Below are 20,564 nucleotides of genomic sequence, written 5' to 3'. Positions count from 1 at the left end.
GCGTAAACACAACAGATAGCAGTGATGTGGAAGATCTGGGAATGATGCGTTTAGGGCTCAAACTCAAGCATCATAGTGACTACACAATAAAACAATGATGGATTGTTTGTCTTTTGTTGTTGTTTTGTAAAGAAAGCATATTACATTTGGCTTCAGATGTCAAAGTGCAAAAAAAAAGTATAGAAGAATAGTTTTTTTTATTTATTCAGGCACATTTAAGCATGATATTTAAATAAAATTTGAATAATCTCCCTCTAATAAAGTTCACATCCTGCACTGAATAATTAAAGGTTTCTCCGGCTGAACCTGTTTCTCACCTGCTCCGTTTACTTGCTTCATTAAACTGCATTTGTACTATTTTAACTTGCATGTTGTGTAATTTACTGCGTGACACCAGTACAGACAGACTCAAGTGAAAGGTTTAATCTTTATTCTGTGCTTTAAGCACTTTTGCAAAAAATGACAGTGACTCAAGTGTGTTATATCAACTTTCCTCCCACGTAGAGAAGCATTGTAGTGTTTTTAAGACCAGTCATGTCACAGTTCGTCATGTCACCCCCACATTTGTTTGCTGAAACCGTAAAATCACTGATTAATGATGCCCATTTCTTCATTACTTCACAAATAAAAGGAAAATATATATATTTTTTAATTAGATAAAATTAACCGAGCCCAAATAAACAGTAAACAAAAGTCCCAATGTCTGTTTTTTTTCTTATAGACACAAATTAGCAAATGATTAATGCTTGACGCGATCTGTCCCTGATCTAAACCACCAACACTTTTATTACACTTTAGTTTTCTATACAGCCCTTTTTGTAACAGTTATTTACAGTAAAAGTAGATTTCAGTGTGTGTAAGATGTGAAGGACGTGGAGAAGAGTACAGAGGGATCATTTCACCGACAGTGAGCGATTAAATAAACAACAACCAAGAGGATGGTGTCCATATACACGTAGGTAGTGGATCATTTTAACTGTTATGGGCAATAAATTATGCTACATCAGAGTAGTCTATAACAGGAAGGATATCGTTAGAAAACACAGCAGTCTTTCTCTTCTGGAATGAACCCGCGCTGTGGTAACATTGCACCTGAATGACAGCTTCGTCTGCCATGAAAACTACAAACTGGAAAATCTAAATCTGTGCAACAGAAGCATACGGGGAATCTTATTGGACGGCTAAGAGAGAAACCCCACATCCAAGCAGACGAACGTAACACATGTACATATGTACAAATATCAGTATAATGCTCCCTTATTATAAAAAATGTCATTAATGTAAGAAGGAAAAGGAAACACACAAGAGGAATGTGTAAGAACAGAAATTGCACTGTGCTCCGTATTTTTTTGTGCATGAAACGAGTAGAAGAGGAAAAGACTGGACTATAACAGCAAGGCCTGAACCTCAAGCCATCTGAAAAGGAAAGGGACACATTTTGGGAAATATGCTTGAGATGACAAGCTTGGTACCAATCTCATAATCTGTGTGTTTAATAGAAGGCTACAGCAAGCAGCCGGTTAGCTTAGCACGCAGGCTGGACACAGAGAAACTATCCTGGCTCCGTGTAACTGTAAGAACATCCCGGTAATCCCTAGCTAGCTAGCTCTTCTGAGTCTAAAGACTTCCACTTGAAGACTGGCCAACATTGATTAGTGGAAATTTGTCGTTACCCTGTATGATTCATCACTTCACGTAGTGCAGGCTGATCGCTTGACACTCTGCAACCAACCTGGCAACCCGACTGCTGGAATTATTTTTTGTTGTTGCGACTACGATCTTGAGAAGCTAGATGGCGGTGTTCTGCTCATTCTCCATATTCTAACCTTTAAATATGTCTTAATTTAACATTTCAGTATTTTGATGGACCACCCTCATCAAATAATGCTCCCTGCTGCTTAACTGCTAATCGACAGAAAACCCGCAATTATTAACGCCTCTTTATTCGATTTCTGTACAAATTAACCAAACGAGTTATAAAGTGTTTAACGGTGAGCTTTAGAGATGTTAAAGGGTGGATTTTTGTTACGATTTGACAAAGCCAAGCTTGCTGGAAAGGTAAAGGGAAGTTTGGGGTCCCCTGCTAAAGCTGCTGGCCCCGCGACCTGACCCCGGATAAGGGGATGAAGATGAGATGAGATGAGATGAGAAGAGATGAGATGAGAAGCTTGCTTCTATTCTTTCATTCTAAGCTAACTGTCTGTCAGCTGTCGCGTCGTATTTAAACATTCTTTAAACTAACTTCCCGAGAATGTCCGACTTTTGCTCTAACTTAAAATAACCCTTTGATATCCACATCTAAAGGCACGTGAAGAACACCATCTGCCAACATACCTGATTATGAATCATGAAGAAAAATGATTTTGTTTATGTCCTCCCTGCTTGAGTCATACAATGATTAAAACCGACGACAACAACGACTCCCGATATAAATCTACATACTTTGGCTAAAAGATTAAAACCTGTAAAGTGCAATGTTTGTGTGTAGAACATCCTTCACACCCTTCTATAACTGATTACACGTAACAATATACATATTTTATTTTTTTCATATTGATGGCTTGGGTTAGGTCTGTGTCATTTCCATGTTCTTTCCCCTCCTCTCTCTCTCTCTCTCTCTCTCTCTCTCTATCTCTTCTCTGTCAGGTTGTTTTTCTAAAAAAGGAAGCTGGTTTCAGAGGTATCCGCCCAGACACAGCAGCAGCAGGACGTGCACAGTGAGCAGATAGAGGCTGAGCAGCAGAGGGGTACGCTGACGGGAGCAGAAGGCCACTCGGAGCATCCGCATCAAGCCCGGGCCGCCTCTCCGAGTCTGCAAGAGAGGGAGGACAAGGTTACGCGGAGACGTTCAGCACATAAGAGTTTCTTATTACAGTTATTAAGGTGACGAATGAGCTGGTGCGGGACATTAGAGGAGCCTTACTCGAGTGACGGCTCCTTCCGGCTCGATGAAAACAGCCGTCTCTGAGTGATCCTCCTCCAGTGCAGAGTGCCGTTTAGCCTGGCTGTGACTGATAATAAAAATAATAAATACAGATGTTAGCTGTCACATCGTGTCGATTGAACACATTTATCAGAGCTGAGAGATGAATTATTCAACGGCAGAAAAACAACATTAAAGCCTGTTGTTACAGAATACCAACATTAGTCTCAAACACTTAATCAAGAACAAGCTAATGTTCAGAGTTTCTGTTATAACTGAGAAGTATCATTAGGTTTTGGACTGTTTGTAACACAAAAAAGATTTCAGGTCAGTTTTGGTATAACTGTGTTGAACTTTTTTGTTGCTATTTTCAATTTATAGGCCAAACAATTTGAAAGAAATACTAAATCAATAGAAACAACCCTCAGTGGAAGCCCTACTATATTGTACTATATGGTAATTCATTGTAGTTTTAATAGGTCAGAAGCTGTAAACAAAACACTGACATACCATAACCTGTTAAACTGATATGTTAAAGTTATTGGTAAACAGTTACTTATTTAGACATCGAGCTGTTACAGAGCAACATTAGGTTTCTGACCACTTCACTCTTCTTTTAGCTTTGTTTTGTTCTCCAACTCCTGAAGGACATATGTGTCTCTTTAGCTGCGTAATGCTCCAGCTTGTGCCTAACTTTGTGTCTGTAGCTGGGAAGGAAGCATAGTGAGTTTATCAGAGCTTTTGCTAAAAACAGCTGCTGGAGACTGATTTGATGAGAGCGGTTAGGCCGAACCAAAAGTAAAGCTGGCCGAAAACATTAAAAATGAGCTGAAAGATGCTAAAATGCTCTGTCTGTGTATCTGTGGGTTTGTCACACTCACACACAGTCATTTAATCCATCGTTAGTGTAAAAATATTGCTTATAGTAGCTTTCATTTTTCTTTTATCTTGTATCATTTCACACCGTTTGAGTCGATCCTCTGTGGCCATGAGCTGTTCCTCAGCAGCCACCCTCTGCTGCGTCTCTTCATCCAGCCTGATGTAAAAAGAGTTAAAACACTGATTAATATCCGTATATAACACTTTAAAAACCACTATTTCCAGTAAGATTGGACCTATACTGTACCTTCTTTGTAGCTCTTTGACCTCAGCTTTGTAGGCGTTGCTGTCGTGCTGGCTGTCGAGCTGGCTGCTTCGCTCCTGCGGGGCTCCGGGAGCACTGTCCACCTCCTCTGTGCCCTGTAGAGAAGATTATAGAGAATTCACATCAGATTTCTAAAACTACAGAGGGTCCGATTATTTTTATGTCTTTCTAATCAAAGCTACTGCCTTACAGCATGCCATTTATCCACATAATTTACTCTCCTTTACAGTCAGAAGTACGAACAAATGTTCACCTCTCTCTGATAGCGCTCCTGCTGAAGTTTGGGCTTATGAGTGCGGGCTTCCTCCAGCATGGCGGTGAGTTGCCGCAGTTGTTGGTCCCTCTCGGAGAGTGTGGCGAGGGTCTGCTGCTTCAGCTGCTCCGCTTGATCCATCCAGTCAATGCGCTCCAGTCTAATGAGGTACAAGACACACACATTCACACACAACAATAGGCCTTTTGTGCCATTTCACTTTGTTAAAACAGTGACTTTGATGACATAACGCTGGCTCTCTACCTCACCTCAGAGTTTCTATTTCCTGCTTGCCTATTTCCATCACATTCTCAAGCTGCATGATGACAGCCAGCATGTCTTCGTTCTTCGTCTTCTCCTCAAACAGCTCCTGACTGATTTTAATCAGCTCTCCTGCTCCGAGTCGAGCCAGCTCTGACTTCTGCTTCTTGATTTCAGACGTCTGTGTTTGAAGCTGCTCCAGCTGTGCACAAAGAGAAGGAAGGAGAGAAGGTCTATGTTGAAATACGGCAGATGTTGATGAAAATCCTCACATCATTATTTATATTCTTTGCCAGGAGGGCTGTGATTATCTGTGCGTTTATGACTAAAACATTCACATATAATGTCAGACATGTAACTCACCAGTCTCTCCCTGTCATTCTGCAGGGCTTGTAGTGCGTTCTTCAGGCCCCACACTTCTCCAGTGGAGCCTCCAGGGCTGCTCTGTACTGTGTGGACACCTGCCCTGTTCATCTCTTCCAGCTTCAGGCTCATTTCCTGGGCCTTGTTTACGGCCTGGTCCCTGCTGTCTTGGAGGGAGGCCATGGCTTTTGAGAATGACAGGTTCTCTGCTCTCAGCTGCGTCGTCACCTCTTTCTCCTCCAGCAGATTCTGTTCGACAGCCAGCAAGTCTCTGGCCAGCTCCGCCACCCTCTCCTGAGCGTTCTCTGACTCTGTCCGCATCACACCTCCCTCCCATCGCAGCTCAGCCAGCTCTTTGCCCTTGCTGTCCTGCTCTTGTCTTTCCTTCATTAGGCTCTCCTCCAAAGCTCCCACTTGTTCTCTCGCTGCTTGCAGCTGCTCCCTCAGCTTCTCTACCTCTGCACCGGGAGCATCTATCACCTGTGATGCTGTCCTGATGTCAGCAGCCTGGCTAAGAGTCTCCCTTTCCACTATGACTGCTTCTACTTCCGTCTCTCTGTTAGTGCTCTTTACCTGATTTTCCAATTCCTTACGTACTTTTTCCAGAGAGGCGATTCGCTCTCGCTGAGCTGCCAGAAGCTGTTTGTGTTGGGATTCCTTCATGCTCAGGACCTGGTTTAGTTCTTCACGGTAGCCATGAAGCTGAGCGGACAGCTGGGCCTTTTCAGCATACAGGTCATCTCTCTGGACCAGCAGAGAGCGCAGCTCTTCTTTCAGACTGTTGTTCTCCCCTGCTGCCTCTTGGATCAGACCGTCCTTCTCCATCATCACCTGAGACACAATATAAATATTATATTGTCTACTTAAACAAGCGCGACAGATATTATACACTTTGGGTTTTTAGGTTTTACCTGTAGGTGTTTCTCCTCTAGCTGTTTGTACATGTTGAGGACTCTGTCTCTGTCATCCTGCAGGGAGCCCATGGCCTTTGTGAAAGAGTCCAGTCGGGATTTTCTGTTGCTGCTCTCTTCCTCTGCCTTTCGAAGTTTGTCTTCCAGATCCCGCAGTTCCCCTCTTCTCTGCTCCAGCTCCTCTTCGGCTTCTTTTGCCCTGCTGTCGGCCTCCTTTCTAGCCTCCTCTGCAGCCTGATAAACAAAACGCACATGAATGGTGAGAAATTTGTCATCCATGAACAATTTCTAGCATGCACTGTAGATGAAAACATGTTCATACCTGTGCAACAGCATGCTCCTTCTCCCCCAGCATTTCCACCTCTCTCTTTTCCTTCCCATTTAACTCAGTCTGCAGACTTTCAGTCAAGGCCTTAGAGGACCTCAGGTCTGTCTCCAGCTGCTCCACATTCAGACACAGCCGCCTCTCTTCTGCCTCTCTCTCCCTCAGCTCCGTCCTGGCCTGGTCGACTTCACTCTGCAGCCGACCTACAGCCTCTTCCAGAGCTCTGGCCCTCTGATTGAGACTCTCTGCTTCGGTTTTCAGGGCACGCAATTCATTTTTTGCAGCCTGCAGCTCAGTTGTAGTTTTCTGAAGCTTGCTCCTGTCCTCCTCTAGGGCAGCTTGGCTCTCTGTGACTTTCTTTTCCTGCTCTTCCAGCCTCAGCTGCCAATTTTTGTCTGCTTTCTCTAGTCTGAAAGAAAAAGCTTGTGAGTTTTGAGCAAATACACGTAATGAACATAATCAGGGACATAAGACAAATGCAGAGAGAGGGTTCTTTTTTTTACCTGTCCACTGAAAGCTGAAGTTCATCTTTTAGGGCAGATTCTCTCTGAAGCTGTTCTGCCAGTTCCTTAGCCCGTGTTTCAGCCTCTCGAACTTCAGCCTCCTTACCCCGCAGAGCATCATTAAAACGAGTCTCCCATTGTCGGGTCTCGTCCAAAACTCTGTCCCGGTCGTCTTGCAGTGAGGACATGCAGCGCGAGAAGGCGGCTAACCTGGCCAGAGACTCGTCTAGACGGGCTTGCATCTCCTGGGCACGTCTCTCAGCTCCTTCTGCGATCTCTCTGGCCTCCAGAGTGGCTTCCTCTTCCTTGTCTCTTTCTCTTTCCACCTCTTCCAGTCTCAGCTCCATCTCCTTCAGTTCTGCTCCGAGCCTGAATCTCACAGAGTCGAGGGTTTGCTCTGCCTCTGCTTTCATGGAGGTCTCCTTCTGTTGGGCATTCTGTTCAAAGGTTGTTTTCTCAGCTAAAGCCTCGCTTGCCTGCTTCTGGGCCTCATCCAGCTGAGTTTTGCAGCCAGCCAACTCTGCTTCAGTCCTTTTCAGGTCTTCTATGGTTTTGGAAGTGTCTAGTTGGGATTGTTCTAGTTTGCTCTGGAGCTCATCGTGGCCCAACTGCAGCGCCTTAGCTTCTCTACCCAGTTCACTGATCCTCTCCTGGTATTTGATGCAGTCCTTCTGCAGCTGACGGACCTCCAGCTGCTTCTCCCTCAACAGTTCTTCCAGCTGACGCGCTCTGCTCTGACTGCCTTCTCTGACCCTCTGAGCAGACTTCAGCTGTTGCTCCAGCTCCCTCTGCTTACCAGACTCTGCTTCGGCCTCGGCTCTTTCTCTGTGGGCTTGTCTCATGTCCTCCTCCAGCCTAGCAGCCCGGTCACTCTCACTCTGAGCCTCCGCTTCCAGCTCCGCCCGCTCCCTCTCCAACCTCTCCACCTCCCGCTGCAGCTCAGCGAGGTGCTCCCGGTTGTCTGCCGCCTCTTGCTGGTAGCCCGCGATGCTCCCGTTGAGTTGAGCCAACTGGTTCATCAGACGCTCCTCCAGGTTATCTTTCTCAGTCTCGAGGCTTCTGAGCAACTCTTTGAACTGGGCCTCCCTCTTTGAACCCTCTTCAGCCAGGCTCTTTTCTCTCTCTTTGCCCTCTTGGAGGCACTTCTCCAGGGAGGCCACGAGGCTCTCCTTCTCTTTACTCTCCTGAAGATCTCGTTCAAGAGAGGCCAGTTCAGCTTTGAGTCCAGCTTCCTGTTCCCGCCACAGTTCCCTCTCTGCATTAACAGCTGCCTCCATCTCCTTCATTTTATCCTCGAATAAAGCACTTTCAGTCATTTCTGCTTTTTCCTTTTCCTCTATCGGTTGTGAATGTGTTCCTGTTGCATGCTCTGCAGCTATTTGGTCAGCTAGTGTCTCTTGAAAGGGTTTTTCCCTGTCTTCATACTGACTCTCGACGGGCTCGGCTGTGGTCATGATTATGTCTGATTGCTGGGCAGTGACAACCTCTTCTACAACAGCTGCAGAGCTCAGCAGAGAGGCCTGAATTACACTGTCCTCTCCTGTTTGGGCAAGTTGTTCCTTCAACTCATCAATCTGTTGCCCTAAAGAGTCTCTGTCTTCCACTGTCGCATCCAACTCAGCTTTCAAAGCCCCCAGCTCATCTTGAAGTCTTTCGACCTCAGCTTTGAGAGCCTTGCCCTCTCGTTTTACCACAGTCTTGTCCTGCATCTCTCTGAGTCTCTCATTCTCCTCCTCTAACTCCAGTATTTTCTGCTGCTTCGTTTTAGCAAACTTTCTCATTTTGTCTTTCACCAAGTCCACCTCTTTCTGTGCCTCTTCTGCCTGTCTTTCAGCTTCCTGCCTCCCAGCCTCGTGCGTCCTCACCCTGGCGGCGAGCTCTTGTCTCTCCTGCCTGGCGGCTTCCAGGACTCGTCTCACTCGCTCTGCCTCGTCGCTCACGTTTTCGTACGACTTGAGCAGAGTCTCGTACTCGTCCTTCATGCCTTGAACCTTTTGCTCCCACTCTCTGCAGGTTCTGGCTGCCTCTTCTTTCGCCAGATCCACATCTCTCTTATAGGCATCTTTCTCATTCAGTATGCCCTCCATGGCTAGTTTGAGGCTCTCGCAGGATGATCCCAGGCTTTGGTTTTCCAGTAATGTCCGGTCAACCTCATCAATTAGTCTCACTTTTTCCGCTCTTAGCTTCTCGAGCTCAACTTCTGCCGACTCCATTTTTTTCTGCAGTTCGGCTAGGTGCTTCTCAGTTGAGGCTAACTGTTCCTTCTTGGTTTTGTTTTCTTTTAAGGCGTCTTTGCGAGAGATCAGAGCAGCCTGAAGTTTCCGTTGAAGCTGCTGGACTTTTGCCTCGCTGTCTTTTCCCTCCTCTTGCTTCTGTGGAACCTCAACCTCTAACCTTTGGCTTTTTTCTTGCTCAGCCTTCAGTTCTTCCTGTAAAGAAGATATCAGCTGATCCTTCTGAGACACCGTGTCCTGCATCGAGAGTATGAGAGAGTTCTGCTCGCTAAGCTGCTGACTCAGCTCCGTGATTTCATGGTTCTTGCTGTTAAGGAACTGCTTAAAGTCCTCCACTTCAGCCTGAAGAGTTGTAATGGAGGGTGTGGAATCTGCAGATGCTGCTTTGGCTGCAGCTTCCATCTCTGCTCTCAGGGTTTCAGCGTAAGACTCAGCCTGGTGATGCTTTTCTCTAAGATCATTAATTTCCTCTGAAAGTGCATCAATCTGACTTTCTTTTTCTCTTAGTGCTTGTAGCTCTTTGCTCAATTCCAATAAATCAGCCTCCTTTAGGGACAAACTGATCTGGGTTTGCTGCAGCTGCTTCTCTAGCTCTGTGTTAGCCATCCGCACAGTCTGGATCTCTCCTCTGAGAGCCTTTAGGGATTCCTCCATTTGTGTAGAAAAGACGTCAGACTGCTCTGTGGGACGCCGAACAGGATCGCTGGATTGCGGTTGCGATGAATCAGTCTCCGATGTGGCAAAATCCACCCAATCCTCCTGGACCCAATCACTTGCTGCTTGCTTTGTTGAATTCTCAGCCAGCTGCTCGGGCTCTTGGCGAGGTTCTCTTTCAGTGCTCGCCTTTTCTTCAAATTCTCTCAATTTAGTCAGAAGAACTTCACGCTCTCCACTCTGCACCTCGAAACGCTCCGCAAGCTCACTGTATTCTTCTTTCTGCTGTTTCAGCTGTTCGCGGTGGTGCCTGTCTTTCTCTTTTGCTTTGCGGATGGTTTCCTTGCGGGATTCTTGGGCCTCCTGAACTTTCTTCTGAAGGGTCTCACACTCTGCTTCAAGAGAGGCCACTTGGGATTGTAACACAGTTGTTTCAGAAGAACCGTCAGCCCGCTGAGAGTTTTCAGCTTCTTCACTTAGCTTTCTATTTGCTGCAAGCGTCTCAGTGAGAACTTGATCCTGCTGGCTAATTTTCTGCCTGAGAGTCTCAACGGTCTCTTCTTTGGATCTTAAAGCGCGCTCGAGTTCGATGAGTTTAGCCTCCGTTTCCTGAATCTCAAGTCCTGCCGCTTGCTGTACCTCTGGAATGCTTGCAGGAGCTTCTCCCTTTGCCGTTTCATCTTGCTCTTTGCATTTCTTTGCTTCTACCTCAAAATCAGCCACCTTCCTCATGAGCTCTTTGCGTTGCACAAGTGCAGCCTGCAACTTCTTCTTTGTGGTTGTCAGTTGGGTTTCCAGCACTCCTTTCTCCTTTCGTAAAATAGCCCGTTCGTCATCTACATGAGCGTCTGTGTCTTCAGAACTCACAGTCTGTTTCTCGTCTCGGTCTTTCTCTAGGTCCCCTATCTGCTCCTTCAGTTTATTGACTTCACTGTCCTTCTGGAACTTCTCTTCTTCTGCTTGGAGGAGTTTAGCAGACATACTGTCATTGAGCTCCATCACCTCTTGCTCTTTTTGGCTGAGGAGGAGCTGTAGCTCACTGATCTCAGTGTCCTTCTTGGACAAAGTATCATTGTTGAGCTCTGATGTCTGAGAGTACTCCAACATGCTGTTTTCCATATCTCGAAGCCTCTTCTCATACTCAGAGGAGACGAGCTCCCTATCCTCCAGCTGAGCACTCAGCATCCTGGCCTGCCCCTCCTGCTCAGAGGAAGCTTGGCGAGCCATTTCAAGATCTGTTAGCAGGCTGTGGATCGCCTCTTCCTTAATTTTACTTGCGGTTCTTAAAATGTCTATCTGTTCCTCTAGAAGCTGCATTTCAACGCTGTGTTTCTCCTTCGCATAGCTGCTTTGCTGAGAGAGTTTGTCTAACTCCTGTTTGGCTGACTTAAGTTCATCTGTCAAACTATTAGCCTGGGACTCAGCTTCTTCTCTGGCAGCAGTAAGGGACTGCGTTTCTTCTTCCAGGCTTTTGATTTTCTCCCCAGACTCGACAGCTGCATCTCTGAGGGTCTGAAGCTCAGCCATAAGCTCGCTGTACCTCTTCTGAAGTTCCTCAGCTAACACCTGAGCAAAGACCTGGCCAGAGGACACACTGCCATCTGTGCTGGAAGAACTCTGATGAGTAAGATTAACTTGTACCGTCTCTCGGATGATGACAGAGGAGGACTCGACTTGAACTGTAGAGGTTTCCTGCTCCATGCTCGTCGCCTCCCACGACTGCAGCTGCAGCTGGCCAAAGTCCTGCGCGATGGATGGCCACTCCTGGCCTCCATCTTGATTCACAGCTTCCAAGAGGGTCCAGCTGCTGTGGGCCACCTCTGAATCACTACTGGCGACCATCTCATCTGAGGAGGTCCCTTTTGATTCTTCTGGGGACTCAGACTGGTCACCAATAAGCTCTGGGCTGCTCTCATTATCAGCAGAAATGGAGAGGACCGAGGTGTCCTCAGCAACTAAGGTGGTCTCCTCGTCTTGTGTAACCTCCATGAAGTCAGGAAGAGCTGCAGAACTGTCATCGTGGGCCGTACTGGTATCCTTAACCTGATCTGGAGTCTCATCGTAGTTTTCACATGATGCAACCCCACTGGAGCTGTGCAGGTTAGCCAGTCTGAGGGACTCTTGCAAGGCAACAAGCTCACGGTCTGTGGAAGTTAACAAAAGGTAAGTGAGTCATCAGAAAAACATTGTTCAACATTTTTGCTAAAAAAAAGACTTAAATGATGAATCGATTATCAAAATAGTCTGATTGGAGTTAGTAGCAGTACTTGATACCTTGATTAAAATTTCTCCACTTGATCTTTATTCGTATGCAAATCTATTAATACAAAATGAAGTGTATTTTCGGAGTTCTGCAGTTCGACCCTTATTGTATGTTTGGGCACACATGGATGCTTGATATTTGTTGTTTGCTTTGCCTCTTTTGCTGTTGGCTGTGCACCAAACTGCCCCTCTGGAATAATAAAGATACCTTGAACCTTGTCTCTGTAAAGTGTTTTTTTGCAGGACATAATGATGCCACAGTTGCGTAGTAACCTTGTAAATAAGAGCTCTGTATTTGTTTTGGCACGGCATCAAAGGTAAACTAATGCCTCTGACAGGCAGAGCAAAATCAAGTGTGAGCATACTGATTTCAACCATTATGTCTGATGCCGTTTCTCAGTAATGTGTGAATTTTATTTCGGGAGAACAAATCCTGTTTATGTACCTTTTTTAGCTTCAGATGAATCCTGTGCTGCTGCTTCAGTCACGTCATCTCTTTCAGACATCTGAAACAAATAAAGAGAACAGGCAGGATTTCAACTTTTTGATCTTATGATTAAAACATTTACTGGAGAAAAGAAATCCTGTATTTTAAAAGCTCAATATGACCTCTTTGATTGTTCTTACATATATAGCAGCAGCATATACAGCAGCAGTGTGAGGTGAAGGTCGGATAAGACGGTCAGTCATAACGGTGGATCAGTGCAGAGGGGATTAGGCGCTCTTCCTCACACTGCGTTGAAGTATGTCTGTCTATGACCCTGTGTCTGACCTGTCTGGGACGGGTGGTTATCACCTGGCCAGACACAAGTTGTGACCCTGGACCAGGGTGCGGATAAGACCAGCCCTACAATGATACGGTTGTCTGACTTTGTAGATAAAAACTACTTTAACTTCAGCCTATACTGAGCCTCCAGTCCCACATCTCACCTTTTTTTTAACAGAGACAACAAAACAGTAACTCATTATGTAGGCAATGAGAAACATGAAAGTCAGAGCTCTGCAGACTATCAAAGGAGCTTTTTTTTAGAGAGAGTAGAGAGCAAAACAAGCTGCTATCTTCTGGTGTTAATGACAATGCATTTTAATACCAGGTGTATATGAAAAAGCTTGTGGATGGGATATCATTATCCAGATGATACAGTCAGTTACAGATGTAAATACAAGGTGTAAATAGTTTTTCCGTAAGAACTGACCGCTACTATTTGATCCTCCAGCTGTTGTATCTTGGCAGTGGTTTCCTCCTGTTCCGTGGTTTTTCTGTCGAGTTGTTCTGAAAATCCGAGATTCAAACCAAAACATCTTGATAAAACGAAATGGTTTGATTTTATAAACAGACACAACCAGATACATTTTCTTACCCTGAAGGGTTTCCGTGGTGTGGGTGAGCTCGGCACAACGTTCCTCACTCTCGCTGCGTTCCTGTTGCAGCCTCGTCAGCTGTGTCTCAATAGACTGCACGGTGTCCAGGAACAGGGACAGGTCAGCGGGGACGGGGACTTCCTCTGCTGCTTGCACATCCTCAAGAGCCAGAGTCCGTAGATGTCCCCAAATTTCAGCCAAGATGTTGCCCCTTCTCTGTGAATCTTCATGTTCCTCCCTCAGTGAAGCCAGCTCCCGCTCTAGTTCATCAACTTGGGACTTCTCCCTTTCTGAGGCGTCCTGGCTGGCGTGGACGACTGCCTCTCTCATAGATGCAAGTTCACCTTCAAGCCGAACTATTTCCGCCCTGGTGCTCTCTGAAGCATCATGGCTCTGAGCCAGTTCTCTCTGCAATCTGGCAACTTCCATCTCTTCCTTCTCCAGAGCCTCCTGACGAACGTGCTCTGCCTCTCTCAGGGAGGCCAGCTCGCCCTCTTGACTCTCCACCTCCGTTCTCTCTCTTTCCAAGTCCTCCAGGCTGGTTCGGAGGGCTGCGAATTCTGCATCGGCTCTGCTAGCCTGTTCGGCCCACTGCTGCCTCTCCACCTCCCTCTGTTTGACGGCCTCAGACAGTTCTTGCTCCATCTGCCGGAACTGAGCAGTCAAGATCTGAGCAGAAATAAACAAGAAAGAAGGAGGAGAAGGATATGAATAGGTGTGTGTTGTGTGGCTCAGCCAAACTAAATATATAAGGACATGTCTTCACGATGAGGGTGTGTCTGTTTGCACAGTTTTCTTTTCGTCAAACAAATGCAGTAGTCATTACAACTGAATCCTCTGTGAATATCTGCCAATAAGAACAGTCTCTAAACAAACAAACAACACATAGCTGCACAAATGGCATCCCGTACTTCAGGATCTGTACCTGTTTTTGTTGATCAGCACTGCTCACTTCCTGCTGCAGCATTTCCAGCACTTGGGAGCGCGAGTTGAAAGCCTCCTCGAGCTCTTCACAACGCCTCTGTGCTGCATGCAGGGCCTGGAGAAAGACAAACAAACAGACCAAATGATCGTAAATGAACAGTGGCCATCATCGGCTCCTTTTCTACTGGAAACATTGAAGCATTTTTGTGTTTATGCCCTCAAGATGAACTGAGGAAAATTCCAGTTTTCAAACTTTAATTACTTTATGTTCGGTCCGGCCATTTAAACGTGTCAATTTGGGCTCTTTAACATTATGATCGGTCTATAAAGTGTCAGAAAATAGTCAGAATTCAACAATGAATCAATTATCACAGTTATTGTTAGTTGCAGCTCTACAGTCAACAAAAATAGATGAAAAAGTCTAACAAATACTCAGAGTAGAGGTTGAATGGGTTGATTATAAATTAATAAACCACAAAACAAAATAAAGTAAGATATTTAAAAATATGCATTTCTTCGACAGTTTGAGACTAAAAGGCAGTTTCCACATTATTATAATGAAGTGTGATGTGTGCACACACACTGGGAGGGGACTTTATTATGAAGGAGGAAACATTTTCCTGCAACAGGTCAACTTCTGAAATTAACAATATTTGCATTTTCTATCGATCTTTAATGAGATCGAATGACCAAATGCATTCTACCTACCCCCTCCATCTTGTTAACAGATGGAGGGGGTATACTAAAGAACTCCTGTAGGTTTTACCTTCTGAAGCTCGCCGTCACTCTGAGACTGTGTCGTGACCCTCAGCAGCTCTTCTTCATGTTTCTGGATCTGTTCCTGGAAACGCACGTCCTTCTCACACACAACAGCCTGCAGCTTCCGCAACTGAAAACACAATAAATCAGTTAGAAAGTGCTTTTTCATGAATTTTAAAATCAACATTTTAACCAGAGTAGGACTATATATATATATATATATATATATATATATATATATATATACACACACACACACGACTACGTACTTAAAGACACCGCTACGTCACCTGTTCATCATGCATGGTTTCCTTCCCTTGAAGGAGCTGTTCTGTGGTCTGGAGCCGCTCCTGCAGCTCTCGGTTGTTGGCCTCCTCCTCTGTCAGCTTGTTCTTAAGTTCTTGGAGCTCCTCCTCAACTGCAGCACCGGCTCCTGTGAAAGAGCTGTCTGGACTCTGCTGCAGGCAGAACAGATGTTCATATCAAATCAAAAAGCTTTGAGATTTTGCACGCGGAGGATGATTTTCTTTAATCCTTCGAGCACAAACTTACCGTTGCTCCTGCTTGTCCTTTCAACTCAGCAATCTGTTTGTTGAGTGAAGTCATCTTGGCTTTGGCCTGCAGTTTGAGTTTGGTGAAGCGAGCCTCAGCTTCGTCCTTCTCATTCTGTGGATATAATATGGATATAGAATATTAACTATTCTGTGCAATATTGCAATAATAATTCAACTGTGCAATACCCCATGTTAGCTACATTCAAAGCAGGTTAATATATTACTACTGCATTTACTGTACATTATACTGCATTTATAGTTCATTTTCATTACAGCTCATTTAAATAAACTTGCATATAATGTATTGTAGTACATATATTTCCCATGTCATAGTATTACTGTAGTAATATGATGTAACAATACCTATTTCCTTGTTTCTATTTACACTTACAAGTTGATATTCACTGCAGCAGAAAGTACATGTGTACATATGTCTTATTCTATTTTATAAATAATTCTGTTGTTCAATGTCGTCATTTATTTATAGATTTCTTTATGGATTCTATTTCTATTCAGGAACAGATCAAATGTGATGCAAACCTGTATAACCATGTAACTATATAAAGCACAAAAAGCATTATTGACATTGAGAATATTTTATAAAGACTTTTGGAGTCTTGAAAGCAAACACATACATACACAGATTATTTAAATGTAAAACTTAAAATCTACTTTTTCAGCAGGGCTTTTGATAAAGAAAGGTTTATAGACATTATTTACATTATTTTATTCACTTACTTTATTTCATGCATGTTGTAAATTATGTCATTTTATTATTAATTTTATATATTTCCCTCTTTTTATCTAAAATGTTATCTTAACATTTATCTAGTTGTTAGCATATATTTTAAACAATTTCATTATTATTATTATGATAACTAATTATTTCTATTGTCAACAAAGCCCTTTGTTTTACTACTATTACTGTTATTACTTTTAAATCTATTTCATAACATTTTGCATTATTTTTATTGTCTCAAATGAGGTTTTTTTTGTGGTGTACACTTGAAAGCTGCTATCCAATAATAATAATAAGTATGATTGGTTGACCTTGAGCCGCGCATCTTTATTAGACAGCTCAGTGTCCTTTTGGATGAGCTGGTTGTCTCTGTCTCGGATGAACTCCTTCAGCTGGACCACCAGTTGTTCCAGGTGAGCCAGCCTCTCCATGGCCTCCGCAGGTGCCTCCGACTCTGCTGCAGCCTGGCCCTCACCGGCGGGGAGCTGCGGCACCAGCATGCCCTGTTCCAGGAAACAGATACGGTCAGTTTATTTGTCACGGTTGGTCTAATCCAGGGATAGGCAATTCCAGTCCTGGAGAGCCACTGTCCTGCATGATTCAGGTTTCTCTCTGCTCTAACACACCTGATTCTTATGATTTGCTCGTTATCAAGCAGCTGATGCTCGTCACAGTTTGATTATTGTGAGACTCAGGCGTGTTAGGGTAGGGAGAAACCTAAAACATGCAGGACAGTGGCTCTCCAGGACCGGAATTGCCTACCCCTGGTCTAATCCATCCTGCAACAACAGCTCTAAAATGTCCCCTGTGGCTCCGCAATCTAATAAAAGATTCTACTGAGCTGCATTATGGGAAATTGAGGATATATATTATACTTGGGACTAAATGCTAGAATATCTCGACCATTCATTTCTTTGAGTGCCGCAACTTTATGAAAGCAGTAAAGTAAATCTCTGGAGTGCCTCTTTAAAGTGCAACAGGTTAATTTGTTTACTTAATTTACATTGAAGCTTTCTCTGAGATGACCATTTGAAAAGTTAATGCAGGATTTTATGAACCTATGGGCAGAAATTGGAGGTGAGAGTGGCCGTTTTGAGCACTTTTTTTCCAACACTATACGTCAAACGCGTCATATTACGCAGGAGAGGGGAGTCGTCCTCACTGTCTACTTACGTTTACAGGCGATAGTAGGTTTGAACGGTTTTAGTTTTCCTGAATCTGTCTTTTTTTTGTAGTTTTACATTAAATTTAACCTTTTGCCCTCTTGGTGATTTGTTTTATTTGTAATAGAAAGCACAAACTCCAGCCTGTCAAGAGGTGAAGTCTGTAGTTTACAAGAAAAGGACCAGAGCTAGCTCCGTGCCCGAGTGTGTTTGCGGGTCAAGAGACGGTACTTTAACGTTACTGCTGCATCAAACTGGAAAACACAGCCCTGAAATGTTAGGGCGCTCTTATTCACTGCAGGAGAGAAAAGTCCTTGAATGTGCGGACACTCTGAAGTAAGAAAAGAGTTATGCCAATTTGATATTTTGAGTCAGTGAAAGTATGCGCTAAAAGATATAGCTGCCTGTCTTTGATCTATTTCTTACCAGACGTAAAAATCCACAACTACATTTTTAAAAGCTGGGGACACAGTTGGCAAATACTCTCCAGACCTCATCATGTAATTTGTTTGAATGCATGTGTTGCTCTCTCACCTCTGGGTCTCCATCTGGGCCCTCCTCTCCAGAGAGCTCCTGGAGGACTGTGGCCAGACGGCTGAACATAAAGATGGCACTGTGAGAGGGAAAAATGCATCAAAGATGTGATGCTTCAGCGTGAGCGAACATTAGTAATGTCTGGCATATAAACCATCAGTGTGCTGCACCTGCACGAGCCCTTTCCTGTTTCCTATGGATGGAAAAGTGGAAATATAACACTTGTTTTTCAAAACCTTTCTGCTGTGGACTCTTTACAAACATGTCTGTGTTTCAGCGTCTGAATTGTATTGTTTTACTGTTTTTATTTTGTTTTATGTAATAAACAGAATATTTTTTACAACACAGTGACTGTCACAAAATGTAACCTCTGTGTATTTGGATAATCAGTGAACTCACCCATACTGTGTGTAAACATATCCAAGCTATCTGCACATCGGAGAGATCACATATCTTAATACTGTCAGATTGTGTTTATAACGTTATTACAATGTTATTGTTCTATTAACTTATTTGGATTTTTTTAAACTATTATTATTATTATAGCATCGATACAGGAGTTGCAAACTTAATGTCATTGTACTATCGAGTAACTGTTGTAGGTTATACATGTCTATTACAGGGTTTGTGATATTTGGGCATTTTTCACAATCAGACATATTGGCAGCACCATGTTTATGATCTGGACTCATGATCATTTTTTCAATATCTTAATTTGATGAATGTACAAAAAAGCTGTAAAACTTAGATAAATGGATTAAGGATAAAAAAAAACCTTTGGGGTCTGCTACTAATTTCTCCGAGATTTTTTTTAATTGAAAAATAAATATTAATATATTGATTAGATAAAATGTACCAAAAAATAAATAAAACCACAAGAGAAATGAATAACAAAAAACATTTGGGGTCTGCTACTTTTCTCTCCAACTTTTATTGAAAATATATATAACAATATATAAATCACTTAAAATGTACACACAAAAACATAAAACACAAGAGAAATGAATAAAGAATAAAAATAAAACTTTTGGGTCTGCTACTTATTCAGTTTTCTTTTAATTGAAAAATAAATATTAATATATTAATTAGATAAAATGTACCAAAAAAACAGTAAAACTTAAGATTAATTATTAAAGAATAACAAAAAACATTTGGGGTCTTTGCTACTTTTTTGTCCCTCCCGAGTTGAACCGAACGGAGCCGAAGTTCCCCGAACACTGCGGAGCCTTCACTGCGGCTGCGTCACTCTTTTTTGTTGAACAGCAAAGATTATATAGCAAGCTAACGAGGAAAAATGGACGACAAACTTTCCAAGCGGCTGTACTTGGATGTCTTCAAAGAGCAGTAGACATATTTGAAGATTAAGAGACGGTGGCGTGAACAGGACACACCGTGAAAACATCCGGTGTATACACTTTCCACGACACAGTAAGTTAGCCGATGCTACTTAGCGAGCTAACGGTGGTCACTCGTAAATAAGGAGATTATTTTAACAGAAAACAGCAGCTCTGAATGTTTCTGCTCCGTGAATGACAGCTCTATAATGCAGCAGAGTTTTTTTTTTTAGTTTATTTTAAAGAAAGGACTCTTGACTCACCTGTGCGCCTGCTTCCCAGGTGACTGTATCTGCTTTTATTTGATATATTTCCTCGGGTGGACGTCAGAGCAGAGCCACATCACCAAAACACTCCCGGAAACAAAGCTTCCTCTGCTCTGATTGGACGAGCGCGGATCTGCGTATGTAAGGGACCGTCTGCAAATTCCCATGCGTGAAGTCTTTTCTAGGGAGTATCTGCGTAAAGATACTTTTTAGAAAAACGAAAAATGACCTTTTAAGCAAAAATAAATTCAATTAAATTCAATTCAATTTTATTTATAGTGCCAAATCATAACAAAAGTTATCTCAGGACACTTTACAAACTAGGTAAAGACCACACTCTATGACTTATTTATGATAAACATAGACCCAACAATTCCCCAGTAGAGTACGGTGGCAACGAAAACCTTCCCTATAACAGACAGGAACGTCAGACAGACCCAGCTCTGTGGAGGACGGACATCTGTCTGCACCGGAGAGAGGAAGAAAAGGAGAGAGAAAGAGAGAAAAGACGGACAGATGGACAGAGAGAGACAAAGACAGACACAAAGACAGAGACAGACACACTTACAGTAACTATAATAATTTCTATAGTAATGTGAATATGACATATGTTATGGCGGTTAATACAGCAGAATAGTAGAAACAAGCACAGCTAAGGTTATAGATTATAATAGTAGCAGGAAGCGTCATGCAGGACCACGGCAGCAGGCACCAAGAAAAATATATATTTTTTAGATTTGTTTATTTGTACTCTATATTTGGGTCAGTCCAAAGCGACTTGATCCAAGAAACATGAGCGTGTAAGAAAAAAAAAATCAGATTAATGTATCTGCGTCTTATTTGATATATTGACCTTTTTTTTTATTACACATACACATAAGACAGGTGTAAGATTTACATAATAGAATAGAATAGAATTACTTTATGATCCCAGACTGGGAAATTATTTTGTAACAGCAGTAGTGAGTCAGCAAATAAAAACTTTGTACATAACATAAATAGAATCCAATATATACATAGTGTATATATACTATGCACAGTGGGCTATAAACAATGAACAATAATAATGTATACAACAAAATATACTATAACAATA

General features: G+C 43.2%; 1 protein-coding gene across 2 annotated transcripts; it reads right to left on the bottom strand.

The window, feature by feature from the left end:
- Positions 1-421: 421 nt before the first annotated feature.
- Positions 422-19,561, bottom strand: golgb1 (golgin B1). 2 transcript variants are annotated; one of them, XM_083935337.1, is made up of 20 exons: positions 19,466-19,561; positions 17,869-17,947; positions 16,483-16,674; positions 15,431-15,544; positions 15,169-15,336; positions 14,886-15,008; positions 14,121-14,234; positions 13,195-13,864; positions 13,030-13,106; positions 12,279-12,339; positions 6,684-11,715; positions 6,178-6,589; positions 5,856-6,089; positions 4,945-5,775; positions 4,590-4,783; positions 4,321-4,480; positions 4,050-4,162; positions 3,888-3,959; positions 2,924-3,011; positions 422-2,812 (listed from the first exon to the last, which is right to left on the bottom strand). In XM_083935337.1, the coding sequence occupies exons 2-20, from the start codon at positions 17,935-17,937 to the stop codon at positions 2,675-2,677; spliced, it is 8,862 nt and encodes a 2,953-aa protein (XP_083791463.1). In that variant the 5' UTR covers positions 17,938-17,947; positions 19,466-19,561; the 3' UTR covers positions 422-2,674. The 2 variants fall into 2 exon arrangements, with proteins under 2 accessions (XP_083791463.1, XP_083791464.1); XM_083935338.1 differs by having other exon boundaries at positions 15,169-15,333.
- Between the last annotated feature and the right edge of the window lie 1,003 nt (positions 19,562-20,564).

This window comes from Echiichthys vipera (assembly GCF_963691815.1).
Source record: "Echiichthys vipera genome assembly, chromosome: 20".
NCBI lineage: Eukaryota > Metazoa > Chordata > Actinopteri > Perciformes > Trachinidae > Echiichthys > Echiichthys vipera.
The sequence above is the reverse complement of the archived record's forward strand: the minus strand, read 5'-3'. Positions and strand labels throughout refer to the sequence as shown.